This window comes from Neltuma alba, unplaced genomic scaffold, assembly GCF_004799145.2.
Source record: "Neltuma alba isolate B1F8T4 unplaced genomic scaffold, ASM479914v2 tig00010944_pilon, whole genome shotgun sequence".
Classification (NCBI taxonomy): domain Eukaryota; kingdom Viridiplantae; phylum Streptophyta; class Magnoliopsida; order Fabales; family Fabaceae; genus Neltuma; species Neltuma alba.
Window position 1 is genome coordinate 22,681 of NW_021635717.1, and position 15,226 is coordinate 37,906.

General features: G+C 35.4%; 1 protein-coding gene across 1 annotated transcript; it reads right to left on the reverse strand.

The window, feature by feature from the left end:
• Nucleotides 1-7,826: 7,826 nt before the first annotated feature.
• On the reverse strand, nt 7,827-13,357 carry LOC114760183 (subtilisin-like protease SBT4.9). Its single transcript, XM_028949451.1, has 5 exons — nt 12,916-13,357; nt 12,584-12,811; nt 10,240-11,007; nt 8,715-9,422; nt 7,827-8,044 (listed from the first exon to the last, which is right to left on the reverse strand). The coding sequence occupies exons 1-5, from the start codon at nt 13,298-13,300 to the stop codon at nt 7,827-7,829; spliced, it is 2,307 nt and encodes a 768-aa protein (XP_028805284.1). The 5' UTR covers nt 13,301-13,357.
• Between the last annotated feature and the right edge of the window lie 1,869 nt (nt 13,358-15,226).

A 15,226-nucleotide genomic window follows, 5' to 3' on the forward strand; every position in this document is an offset into this window, starting at 1 on the left:
ATTTATTGGCATTAAATGAAAAAGGGATATTTTTAATGCAACTAAATGCAAGTGAAAAATTATATATACTTTTTTTTTATTTCATAATTACAACCTGTTAATATATTATGTGTGTGTATGAGTATGTATATTATAGAGTATGTAATCAAATTTGAATATTGTTGGACGCAAAGTGCAAAACATAATTCTTTTAACGGCATCTTTAGGTAATCATAATTCTCCTTCCTCAAGGTTAATAACGCCTATTATTTTGTAAATTATTACCACATTTTATATGAGGTAAATTTTATTTTAATAATTCAAACCTCAAAGTGATTGGATTTTTTTCTCCAAAAAAATTCTAGTAAAATATTAATCTCATCAAAAAATTTATTTTTTTAAAGAATTCTACAAACTGCTGATATCAAACACAAAAATTATTATGTAGATTTTGTGAATTTGTAAATTTTTCAAACATTGTAGTAGAAGCTAAGTACCTGCTTCTTGTAGTCAACCAGATCATTCTTTTTTTTCCCTATACAAAAGGAAGGGACACCCTTCAAGACACCTGTCGGTACTCGCTAAAACTAGCCTGGTCAGTGCATATTACGTCCATCATCTCCAATGCGGGGTTTAGAAGAGGGTGAAAACCCCAAAACACTTTAAAAAAAATTATTTTTACATAAATTAAGACAAAATTAATTTTACATATTTATTTTAAATTCTATAAAATCATTTTTTAAAAATTATTTTTAAAAGGCTAATACAGACAGACATCCATGTAGCCAGCCACACTGCTAAGGGCTTGCTTGGCTGCTGATTCAATGCTACTTCCGAGTAATGGCAGTTTATTTTTTTTAATGCAACTTTTTTATTTTATACAAGGGTATTTTAAAAATATATATCATATTTATTATAATTAATTAAATTAAGTATCTTCTGTAATTTGACCAAATTAGATAAACATTGTTCTTAAATTAAAGTAAACGAGAATTGTTAGACCAAGAATGATTTTTTTTTGGTACATAAGAAAACAGGAAAATAGAGACTAAGTGGGATTAAATCCCAAATAGTCCTTTTCTACCAGTTGCCTCATAGTACTCGAGCAGACATCATAATAAGAAGAGATTGAGATTCCCTGTTTGGCCACCGCATCAGCAACCTTGTTTGCTTGTCTTGCAGTAAAGCATAATCTAATCTCCCAATCATACTTCAATAGATCACAAATCTGTAATAACAAAAGGCCATAAGAAGGAGGAGGCTGATTTGTAGTTAGATAATCAATCAGATTTTTGGCATCAGATTCAAGTATAACTTTCTTGAATCCAAAATCCCAAGCCAACTTTAGCCCCTTGTAGGTACCCCAAGCTTCTGCCTTTAAGACACTGCATAAACCAATCTGGAAAGAGAAACCCATAATCCAATTACCACACTGATCTCTAAGAACACCTCCATATATAGCCAGCTCTATTAGATGAATTTACTACAACACCATCAACATTTAGTTTGATCCATCCTTGAGGTGGTGCCACCCATGAGTTTGAGGTAATTGTAGACTGAGATTTTTCATCAGCCATCACAAGTCCTGTTCCTATAGAATAGTTTTTCCAGCTATGTTTAATTACAGCTACAGGATCTGTAGGCTTTTCAAAGTTATCATCAAAAACTGATTCATTCCTCCAGAGCCATAACTTCCAAACTGAGAATCCCCAAGACAAATCCCAATTATCATTTCCATCTAGACTCATATTTTCCTGCAAGTTGAGAGCACTCCATTCTTGCAAAGAGACCAGGAAAAATCTATTCACAAACTTCTAGTCTATAAGGGAGTTCCACACATATTTTGCATATTCATAGTCTCTAAGCACATGTAAAATACTTTCCACTTCATTACCACAGTAGGAACATAATGGAGAGCATTGAGACCAATTGTTTCTCCAGAGATTAGTGGGCAGTCTACCATGAAATATTCTCCAAATAAACATCCTAATCCTTTTAGCTCATGGCCATCTCCAGATTAGTTTATAAATCGGACTATAAAGAGAAGAAGGATTCTCCTCAATCAGGTAATAGGCACTCTTAATACTGAATAACCCTGTACTTGAGACTTTCCACATTAGAACATCTTCTCTAGCAGAATCAAACGGAGGGATCACACTAGCAAAGTCTACCAAAACCTTAGCCGAAACCAGATTATGCAATTTAGACCAGTTCCGTGAGCCATATGTCACCCAATTAACTACCACACTGCTTTGCTCTTCATCATATAGGTCCCTTACACAAAGGTCTTTGAGTTTCCTATCTGTGAAAAGCTAAAAATCAGTAAAGAACCAAATTGATTTCTTATTCCTAAGTTGCCACATTGATCCTTTGTCCACCACTTCTTTTTGTTTACAAATAAACTTCCACAATTTAGAATCTCCAGGTAGAGCCATAAGAAGATCCTGTTCATTGTGCAACGTGTACTTTTGATTCAAAACCTTAGTCCATAGACCCTTTTCTCCTATCAATAATCTCCAAGTTAACTTTGCCCTATAAGCAGAGTTTAGTAAGGATAATTTTTTAAAACCAAGTCCTCCATAGGTCTTTGGTAAAGTAATAGACTCCCATCCTATTGGATGATAGCCTTTTGTATTTTGGTTATAACCCCAAATGAAGTTTCTTTGAAGCCTTTCAACTTCATCACAAATTTTCTTGGGAATTTGAGAGACTTGCATGGGATATAGGGGAATAGAACTCAAGACAGATTTGGCCAATGTAATTCGTCCAACTATGGATGGACATTTAGCTTTCCAGCTATCTAATTTTGTTCTTACCCTCTCAACTATATACTGGAACTTTTCTATAGGTCTTCTATTATTTGAAAGAGGAAAACTGATAGATCCTGATTTTAAGATATTATTTGATATCTTTTTGGAGATATTTATCAATTAAAGTGAGATAAATTGCATTGATTGTAGGTATTTTGAATCAAATACTAATTGCATGAAATTAGAGATTTAATAGGAGATCTTATCATATTTTTATCTCTTTTCAAATAATTGATTTTGGATTTGGTGATAGTATCTCAATTTATCTTTTGCAGGCCTTAAAAATAAGAAAATAAAGATAATGGGAAAACTGAAAGGAAGGAAATAAAAAAATACAAAAAGGAAAAATTGGAGACACAGCTTGGATGACATCAGATTATGATATTATCTATATTTTTATGGATTCAAAAAGAGGCCATGGAAATTTTCTACACACCAATCCTTCATATTTGATTTGGATATATATTATATCCCATCCTTCATGCAAGTACGATCGCCGCCACCTCCCCCCATTCCTTTCCTATATATACCACCGTACACACACTCATACACCACCGACTCGCACTCACACACCCTCAGTTCCTTCACAGCTACAAGCAAGACCCAGGCCGCCAACATCAATTCACGCGGAGACGCCATACATACACACCGCCGATCTCATCTCCAATTTCCATCTCTCTTTTTTTTGCCATACCAGTGCTTCCTTTTATCTCTTTGCTATCAATCCTCACATTCATTCTTCCCCCATAGCCTTCATAGATTCTCATTACTTCAAATATATTGTGGATTCTTCTAGAGCTATGAGAGGCTAATTCCACTGTGCTTCTTGAAGATGGAGGAGTAGCTTGAGCTTGGAGCTTCAACTAGGGGAGTATTTAGTTTTCCAATTAATTTTCTCTTGGACTTCATTAGATTTTTCCTGTGTTAGGAATATTTCATTTGATTTGGAGACTGAGATTATGCGTTATAATTTCTGTTAATTGGATTTTTGCAGTTTAATTTGAGTTGTATTACTTGGGATTTGAATTTATATATATTTCCTTTGCAATCATTAAAATTATTTTATCTGGCACGTTGTTAGATTTTATGATTGAGATGTATTGCAATTGAGTGTCTCCGTGAGCATTCTTTGAGAGGGAAACAAGTTTTATTAACTCAATTTAAATTGCACGTTAAGTGGTTTTTAAAAGTAACTTAATAACTTGATTACTATCTAGCGTTTAGGGTAGTTAAGTGTTGAGTTTACTTGACCCAAACCGTGTTTAGGGTTGTTTTTCTTAACTTGGTGTATTATTTTATTCCCATATCTTTTATTAAGCAAGGATAGCTACATTCCGTTTTCAAGAAGCATTCTCATTACTGATTTTCTAAAACCCAATTTTGAATTTTTCATTCTCTCTTTATTTAAAAAAAAACCAAAAAAATAGTTTAGATTTATTTCTTATTTTCATAATTAGTTTTATTAATTGAAAATCATTTTCCAAACCCTTCTTTTTTTTTATTCTTTGTCACTTAGTTAACTTAAGAATTAATAAAAGGCTTCTCAAGAGACACGACCCGAGTCGTGCTTTACTGCATAATTTGGTTTTATTTTTTATTTAACCCAAGACGACTAAAAAGGTTCAAATCAGAAACCAAGGTACCTTCCAATCTCAGTTGAAAACTATCATTTGTGTTATATCTCTAATCTTCCTTTTAACATTTGCTTCCACTCTAGGTGAAATAAAGGGAAGATTTGCTTCTGTTAACTCACTCTCTTGAAGCCTGAGAAAATAGATCCAAAATTCCCATCATACAAGTAACTTGTTTCTCTGTAGCAACATCAAACAGTAGCAGATCATCCGCAAACATTATATGTGAGAAAGCCAGACCATTTCTAGTGATAGAAATCGGTTTCCACTTGCCCTCATTTATAGCATCACAAATTAGATGTGACAATTTGTCCATGCATAGCAGAAAGAGGAGAGTAGATATTGGATCCCCTTATCTGAGGCCTCTTTCAGCAGTGAAATATTCAGTAGTAGAGCCATTCCACAACACATTATGCTGGATAGTAGTTACACAGGACATTATAAGATTCATAAATTTTTCTTCCAATCCCACTTCATAAAGAACATCACAGAGAAATTTCTAGCTAAGCCTATCATAGGCTTTCTCAAGATCAACCTTCATTGCTACTAATCCTTTCCTTCCTTTTGTTCTATTCATCGTATGAAGGATCTCTTGCCCAATAACAATGTTATATTGCATTTGCCTTCCTTTAATAAAACTAGCTTGATAAGGAGAAATCACATCATTTATTACTAATTTGAGTCTTTGAGTGATAATTTTTGTCACACATTTGTAATGCACTGAACAAAGAGAGATTGGTCTAAAATGGGTAACTATCTCTGGATTTTCTCTTTTCGGTATAAGAGAGATTAAAGTTTTATTAAACTCACTAACTGTCACACTTCCTTCAAAAATACTTTTAACAAATCTACACATGGCTAGACCAATAATCTTCCAATTATGTTGAAAGAAAACAGGAGAAAAACCATCAAAACCAAAGGCTTTAAAAGGTCCCATAGCAAAAATAGCATATTTAATCTCCTCATAAGTAGGCATATCACACATAGATTGCAAAGAAGAAGTATCAATTTCAAGAAAGTTAACTTTAGTGACTAGGTCAATAAAACCAGTTTCATCCTGGGAATACAAAGTTTTGAAGTAATCAACAACTAGCTTGTTAAGACCAGCCTCATCCTCCAGCCACTCTCCTTGTTCATTCTTAAGAGCAAGAATCCTATTCCATTTTCTTCTTCTATGTGTTTTGAGATGATAATATCGAGTGCTTCTATCTCCTTTTGTAATCCAATTTGATCTAGCTTTTTGAAACCATTTGACTTCTTCCCATTTCAAGATCTCCTTCAATTCTAATTAAAGTTTATATTCTAGATCAACAAGAAAAGAAGAGTAGGGATAAGATTGACATTGTTGTATACCATTTAGTCTAGACAAGAGAATTCTTTTCTTTTTCTCTATAAAACCAAAAACTTCCTTATTCCAAACCAGAATAGAATCTTTGAATTCAAACAAGGTTTTATTAAAATCATCATTTTCCTTCCATGAATTCTCTACAAAATTCTAAAAATTTTCATATTCAATCCACATAGCTTCAAAACGAAAAAGTTTAAGACCTTTAAAAGTCAAGCTTTCAACATGTATAAACAGAACGAGGGGATTATGGTCCAAGAAAAAAATTCTGAATAAGCACTGAAATCCGCACTACATCACTTCGCCAAGCTACTGCCAGACCCCCTGAACACCTTACACCTGGAATAATCGATAAACTATCAAAACCTAGAGATGAGAGACAGCACAGCTTTAAATCACTCTCACACTTTGTTTCTGAAAGGATGAGAACAGAAGGGTTGGAGTTACCAAATAAAGCCTTTAAATTTTTTGTGAGGCCTTTATTATTGGCCCCCCTGACATTCCAATAAAATATCTTATCCATATGAAAACAGACCATGAGCGAGGTTTAATATCACGGCCCAATTAAAACAGGGAAGGTAACTATGTTTTGGGTGTCACTGAATCTTCACTTTGCACTTCTCTCTCTGAAGTATTCACATATGGGCTAACAAGGCTAGGCCCATTATGCTCACCTCTGGGGCATGTATCCATTACTGCATCTTCACCTGGATCATGAGGTAGGGGGTCGATATCTCCTACATATTCCATCGGATCTCCTCCAACATTTTCATGAGAAGGATAAGTAGGAGTTTCCTCCTCATTTACAATTTGTTCTTCCGTTTCATTGTATGTCAATATTAAAATCTCGTTTGATCTCCTGTGGTTCACAAACATATCCCAAGACCTTTTTTCCCTTTTCCTCGTTTCAACTCCCTTCAAGGAACTATCTATAATCCTCTCTAGGACCATTCCTGCCACCATACTGTTATTCTTTTTCTACCTATTGCTCTACCCCTTTTTCTTCTTTACAAATCCATACATTAGTAGTGGGAGCAACAACAAAAGGTACGTGCTCCAGGTCCGACATTGCAGGAATCACTTCATTTTCTACTTCTTTTGTGAGATTAATTTGAGCATTTTCCACCTCAGCCACCACATCAAACCTTGTCCTGAATGCTATTTGCCAGAAATTCTCCCCTGTTTTCTCCTTCCCCTTCCATTACTGGTGGGGTTTTTGTACTACTTTCCACACCTCTTGATCAGTGCCTCCAATTCCCTCAAACCCCATCCCTGGGTCCCATCTTCCTAGTCCTTCACCAATCTGATTCCCTCTACCAACCCCTTGAGGTTCTACAACAGGTTTCCTCGCTAGGCATATCTCACTTCGGTGTCCATATACTCCACAATTCAGACAAAGAGAATGTAGCCCTTCATATTCCAAATAATAATCTTCTCCATCCAAAGAAAACCCAAACATTAACTGTTTGCTCAAATCAACCATAACACATATCCTGGCGTAATGGCCGCTGAGCTGAGAAGAAGTATAAACATCAACTTTAATGGTTTCTCCAATTCTGTTTCCAATAATGGTAAGAGCCTCTTCATCATAATACTCTAGAAACACTCTTAGTAGGCATACCCAGACAACTACTTTATCAACTTTAGCTCTAGCAGGATTCAACTTTGGTTCCCAAGGTCTCACTGTTAAATAATGGTCGTAAATCATCCATGGACCTCCTGTCAATGCATTAAAATAGTCCTCCCTATTCGAGACTTTGACTACAAAATAACCATAACCAATGTTAATCAAACTAATAACTCCTCTTTTTGCCTATAGAGCTTGCAACCTGGCTTCCAACGCTTTATATCCAAATACTATAGTCTAAGAGCTTGATTATCACTGTTTTCTTCCAAGCTCTGTATAGCCTCTTCTTTATTCTCCCAAAGAAGTGAAATGTAGGAAAGTTTCTCTTTGGATCCTCCCTTATACGAACCAATGGTTCTTTCCTCCCATTCTCATCGTCAAACTGAACAGACATACTATCATCTGATTTCTCATCGTTTTCCTCTATTTCATCATCAAAATGCATGATCACTCTGGTGGTTTACACCTTTCAGTGTTTCAACAAATGTCAAACCAGTTCTCTTCTTGGGTCCCTGAGCAGTCCCAAGTTTTGGCCATTGATTTAGTTTAGAGGTCTCTCCATGTTCCATTCCACTGTTCTTAATTTTCTTAGAGCTCCTCCTGAGTAAATCATCTTCTTCTGTAGAAGGAGGAACTGGAGCAATGTTTTTCCCTGCGATAATGAGAGCCATTTGCTGACCAAGAATGATTAATATTAGGAAGTGCAGTTCCTCACTCAAACCATGAATACATTATTTTTTTGCCCAAAAAAGAACCATGCACTATTTGTTTGTCTCCTCTAATGCCTTTCTTTCTTACGTCTTTTTTTTTTTTTTTTGAGAAATTAAATAAAATGTTGAATATAATATTTTGCATTAATTGAAATATACTCGCTCTTGTTTCCAACAAGAGAGCTAGTTGGGGATTTGTGTTGAATTTTATTCTAAATATAAAACTTTAATATATTTTGTTTCTCACATTTATTATTTTTTCTCAAACCAATTTTCCTAACTTGTTGATATATAATATATTGTTTTGGTTTAAGATACATAACATAACATTATTGTCATAAAAATATAAATAGTGCTATACAGGTATATTTTAGAAAAATTAGTAACATATATTATAATTGACTAATTTAGTTGACTTTCTTATTATGTGCTAAAGCTTGAGTTTTAGTAATCCATGAAATTTAGCCATCAATTAATCATGTAAAGAAATACTAAATGAGGAGAACACTAGGAGTGAGGCACAGAATTTCTCAAACAAAACAAAATGTCCCATTTTAACATTTGATACCAAAAATCATAATTTTACTAGTCTATTTTCTAGTATATATTAACCTCTAGTCGAGTTCAAAACATTCACAATAATAGGACTCCTAACATTATGAGTGCCATCTGACCATACAAGTGATGAGGACACCACCGTTTCTGCTGGTAATTTCCCTCCCACAATTCTCACAACAAATGATTGTTTCTCCCTCGAAGACTGGAAGGACAACACCTTAGGTTCCACTGTAATGTTCACTCCTTGAGTTGATCGTACAGTCACCTCGTACTTTGAGTAGACAAATCCAACATTTGTGACTGTTCGATTAATCTTAACATCAAAAGGTTTCATAGATTTCACTTCTGCTAACATCGAAGGAAAGTTTGTATTTCTTATCAAGGATCTATCAGGAGATTTGGGACAAGTGACCTTGTGATCACCAGAGATTTTTTTGATGATTGAAGTGTTGTAACCAAGATTGCAGAGAAGTTCTAAGTATTCTTGTTTTGAGATATCATAAACAAGTCCTGGATCAATAGCTTGCACAGGATTAACATGTCCTGATCCATAAGCAAAATCATCAACATGATCGTCATCATTAGTAGGAATATTCATAGGTTTAGCTGTCGTCATAATTGCGGATTTGATGGCTGCCGGAGACCAATCTGGATGAAAACTTTTCACGTACGCGGCTATTCCAGATGCATGAGGACATGACATGGAGGTTCCAGACATAATGCTGTACTTAATTCCCCTTCTTAAGTCGAACTCATCATTGCCTGAAGAAACAATTTGGCAAATTAATGTTATACTTGCTTGAGCTCAAACCCAAATATAATTAATTAGGTAAAAACGTAAGCAACAATATAAAGAGAACATATTTTTCCTTAAACCAAAATTTTCTATAGATATAAGAAAATTATTAATTTTTTGTTTTTTTTTTTACAATTTTTCAATTTTTTTAAACTTTTTTCTTCAATCATGTTGAAGGAAACCTTTCCAACCAATTAGCTAGAGTGTGCACTCTATCTCTATTTTCGACCTTTTTTGTCGTCGTTAAAAGTCTTATTTTTAGTGGTGACTTTTTATTGTTGCTGTCAAAATTCATTACCTAAAGTCTTTTTTTTTTTTTGTAAGTTTCTAATTAATAATATCGCAACCAGTTCCTTCTATTCTCTCATAATATCCTAGCCTCTTAATTTTTTTTATGTATCATTAAATTATACATAAAATGAGAGACATTTTATGTTTTATATAGATAAAATGGTGCTTTTTTTCACAAAAAACAAATCTAAACTGCATAACTATAAAACCTTTTTCATTGAAAAAATGTAAAAAAGAAAAAAAAAAGACTTGGACTGTCCGTTACTATAAAATATCAAAATATCTCACATTATATATACAGAATATAATAATAAAAAATTTGAGAAGATAAAACATTCCAAGGACATTAGACATCTAAACCTGAAAAGCTTGACATGAAGAAGATTGAAGAGAAAGTATTAATATTTTACTTTCTTGAAAGAAGTTTTAGTAGTGGAATAAGAAAACAAGCATACGTGGTACTACAATTTTTGGAAAACTGAAGAGTGTTACCTGATGGTGGAGCTAGAGGAGAATATGCGGCTAAGATATGCACTCCTGGTGCAGTTATATCTGGCTTTAGGATTTCTGGGACTGCTATGTTTGGCCCTCGTGAAGAGAACTCAGCCACTCTTGGAGCAGTATTATCCACAATACTCTCACTCTTCATTATCTCAGCCTCTGGATTTGCTGATGATCTTGAGTATGACTCAACAACATCATAGTCTTTTTCAGATAATGTGAGATAAGGAAATACACTCACATCAGGTGGTGCAAGAAGACTTTGAGTACTACCTCGTCCAATTGCACCAACTGCACCAGCTTCATGAACATTAAGGTCTATCTGTGCACCACATAACACAATCTTTCCTTGGATTTCACTTTTCAGACAAACACAAAGGTCGGAATAATTTCGATCCACACACTTGGCTATGGGATATTTGGTCCCTTTTGGATCAAAAGCATTCACTGAATCTCCCACTAAGGTTGTTCCATTCCCAAGAACAAGCTTGTCGACGATTTGGCGATCTGTGTGGCTTGCTGCAACTGTGAGGATCCATGGTGCAACACTGATCACTTCTTCTGAATAAGGCCCGCCATTTCCTGCAGATTGCACTGTGAGTATCCCTTTGGCCATAGCATGAAAGGAACCAATCGTGATGGAATCATCGTACAAATTGTCTGGAGCAAACATCCCTCCAATTGAAACTGAAAGTATGTCAACTCCATCTGCAATGGCATCATCGAAAGCAGCCAAGATTCCAGCAGTATTGCAGAACCCTAACTCGCATTGATGTTAGTTAGATAACAATATTGAAACCTAGTTAACATATAGAAAGGGGTGAAGAGGCAAATTTATCTATTGTGATATACAAAAAGAGGACCCAGCACCATAATAAAATGCTGGGAGCAAGAATACTTATCAACTTTTTGAAACAGGACAAAAATGCTAGTTCCATTAAGTGCTCCTAGCAGCTGTTACTTTTTTCTTTATGGGTCTCACTAGGCATACTCGTGTTCTCACACACCCTCACTTCTTCCTTCCCTTTCTCTTTTCTTCTCTCTCTCCCCTTCTGTCTCTTCTTTGCTTTCTCCTTTTTTCCTTCTCCCCAAAATTTACATGGTTCTACCACTTGCCGGAATCGGAAGCCATAAACACCAATACTGCCACCACTACCTTCCTCTCCACTGAAATGAAAAGGTCCTTTTTTTTTTTCTTTCTTCCCCTTTTTTTCTGGCTCTCTCTTGCTTTCTCTCTCTTTTTTACCGGCACCTAACATACCAAGTTTCCACATAGGAATGCGTCGGCCTTCTTGGAGCAAATCACAAGTAATCTAGCAAGTTATTTCCCTTAAAGCTTTGCTCGACCCAGTTGACAATGATTCTGATGCCAGATCCATATGAAAATTACCCTTTGTTCTCCCCTTAAGAAAATACAAATGAGAAGTATGAAATCTGTTCAGCCTTAAGTCTGAAATCTGTTGAACTTGGGAATGATTTGTGATTCAGAGCATTTAGCTTCCTTTTATAGATTCTTTCTCATCATTTTTAAATTTTTGATTGCTTGTGCTTTGGGATTTTGACTGGGAATGATTTTTTGGGTTTGCATTATGTTGCGGTGGAAGGAGGAGGAGAATGGAAGAGGCTGACAGTGATGGTGGCGTCGGTGGGATGATGGTGGAAACCAGGAAGGGGTTGGTCATGAGGAGAAGATGGCTATTGATGGTTGTCTTGGCTGTCGACAGTGAAATTCACCACCACTTGCTGTGACAAAAGTGGTCTCCAACAGTGTCATAGTTAACACCGATGGGGAGGACGGCAGTAGTCATGGTTTCTTGTTTGATCTCAGTTATTTGCCCACACATGATATTTTTTTTCAATTTTCTACCATGTATGTTCTTCTTTGACTCAAAATACACAGCCACGTAACACTTCATCATCTGCATATCACCCTCCACATCACCTTATTTGGTCAACATTTTTAAACTAACAATCAGCATTGGTCAATTTAACAGAAGTTGCATTTTTGGGCTCGTTTTAAATCAACATGGGTAATTTTGAGTCCAATATTTTATTATAGTGCCTGATGCTCTTTTTGAATATTACCATAGGTAAATTTGTCCTTTCACTCTATAGAAAATTAGACACCCTCCTAAAGCACCCTCCTTTTAATCCTTTACATTGGATTACATCAAATGTAAACTACTTATATATCATATAAGAATCTGTTCATGAGGATAGTTTAGGGAAAAGAACAAGAAATAGAAAAGATAAAGAGTCATTAAAGTCTTGAATTTAGGAGTTTATAGACATATAAATTTTAACGTCACCGGTATTCATTTGTAAAAAGTGTTACCTTGACTATCGCAGGTTTTGTATACAGCAATTCTCGCAGATGGAACGCCTCCCCTCGCAGTGCCTTCTGCTATACCATAAAAGCTTGCGCCATTAACGTTGTTTCCTGCTGCTGTTGAGGCCGTATGAGATCCATGCCCGGCATTGTCTCTTGCAGAGTCTTCCTTGTAGAATCGAGCTCCTATGACTTTGTTGTTGCATGTGAAGTTTTTCCCACCTGCACATGTTCCTAAATGCAACAGAGAATGCGAATAGTAATAGATAGAAATTATAGACTCCCAAAGTATGGTCAAATATTGAAATAGCTTTGGATTAGTATTAATTAATTAGTACCTTTCCATTTCTTAGGAGGAGGACCAAAACCTTTATCAGTAAAACTCTCCGATTCAGGCCAGATTCCAGTGTCAAGAAATCCGATTATGACATCACTTTCAGCAGATACGTTCCGTTTGGTTTCTTCGACCAAACCCATGAAATCCCACGATCTGGTCGTCTGAGTGTGAAGTGTTGTGCTTGGAAAAACAGATGCAACTTCTTCCATTTGAGCAATCTTTTCTCTTTGCTCTTCTGTGAGTTTTGCAGCGAACCCATTGAAACTTCTCTTGTAGCTTCGAATCAGTAACGAACTTGCTGCATCAATTTCTCCAGTAACTTGTTGAAGCATTCTCTGATGATGAGAAGTCGGAGAATACGATGATTCCTGAGGAAGTGATCCCATGTAGACTATGTAAGTTTTCACATGTTCAACATCAGGAGAAGCATCGCATAATAAAGGAATTACTATAGACGCAAGAATAATGTAAGGCCCACAGAAGAAAATAACTGAAGAATTCTTAGCCATCGTTTTAATTCACTGCACGAATGTGAATGGTATTGAGGGGCACAGCATATGCATATATACTACCTCCGGATCATAATATAAGGCCTCATTTAATTTTTATTTTGGTCCTAAATATAAGACCCAAATCTATATTGTCTCTCATATTTATCTTTTTTTTTTTCAAAATAGTCCTTCTCATAATGGTACTTTAGTCAATAAACTTTATTAGTAAAGATATTTTAGAAAAGAAAACACCTTTTTATTATAAATAACTGGTTTAACTCACTTTCTTAATCTACTCAAATTAGTCAATTAGTTTTTATATTTAGGATCGAAGATAGTACATATATATACACACACTAAAGGGGGGGACAATTTATTGCTGATGAATTGTATTTGATTTTCATATATTTGTAACAGATCTGACTTTTTTAAACTTTTGGAGAATCCAAATATTTGAATTCATTTTAAAGGCGTAGTTCATCATTATAAACAGGATAGGTTCAATGAATATAAGCTAAGTTTAACTGCATTAAATCGAGAGAGAGAGAGAGAGAGAGAGAGAGAGAATATTTTTAATGTCATTAATGCAATTGAAAAATTGTACTCCTCTAATCTTATTTATAGACAAGAGAGAGAGAATATTTTTTGGTCCTATTTAGAGGACATTGAGAGAAATTTTTTGTATAGATATACAATTTTATTTCTCATTTATTATTGTATTGATTGGGTTTAAATGATGTATAATGCATATTAAATAGGGATAAAGTTGAAAAGTTTTTAAATTTTAAATGAGAGTTAATAAAGTTTAAAGTTTTTCTTGTTTTGTGTGAAACATATTCGAAGTGACTTACAAATAGGACCAGAAGAGTATCTTTTACTTTTTTTTTTATGTTTCTCTATGCCTCGTTTGGTATGATGGAAGAGTTTTTAATGAAAGTGGAAGTGGAAATGGAAGTGGAAATAAAGATGGAAGTGGAAATGGAAGTGAGTTTTAAAACATGTTTGGTGTAACCATGGAAGTGGGATATAAATTTTAATTAAAATACATTATTGTAATGTGAAAATACCAAAATACCCTTCGGTAGAGAGAAGAACTCCACTGTTCAAAAATCCCCTCCACACCAGATGCAACCATTCACCGAGAACCATCAGCACAGTCGAAAGAACCAATGATCACCATAAACAGATCCAGTAAAAAAGAAACATTGACTATGAATCACAAATTACACAATTGAATGATTAAAAGACAACAATATTCTAGTCTTGAGAAAGGAAATCAATGAAAATGGTAGAATTGAAGTACTGGAGATTAACCCCCGAAGAGACCAAAATCGTGCTCCAAAGTCGAGACCAAAAAACTTCTCAAAGCAAGCAAATCTGTACAAGGTTCTTGTTTGGGGAGATTCATGAGCTTCAACATTTGCATTGTAAGCTTTGTTCTAAGATTCGCAAGCTTCAGTCATTACAAATGGAAATCAAAGAAAGAGAAAGTGGAAGGAAGAAGACAAGGTCGAAGGGAGAACATGAGATCTGGTGGAGAATAAGCAGCCATGGAGGAAAAGAGTAGAGATGAAATCCGCACCACTCCTCTGCCGCCGTCCTCTATGCTCCAGATCTCATGCCAGTAGGAGCATCGCTGGAGGCTTTGAGGAATCTGTGAGCCTCGGCTAAGAAGAGGCCGTCTACCGAGTGGTCAGTGGCATCGACGCCGTCGATCATCGTGCTCACCAGAATCATCGCCGTCTGCCATCATGCTCGCGGGTGTTGAACAGTGGGAAGGGTGGGGATGGGGGCAAAATAGTCACAGAGCCAGTTCCATGA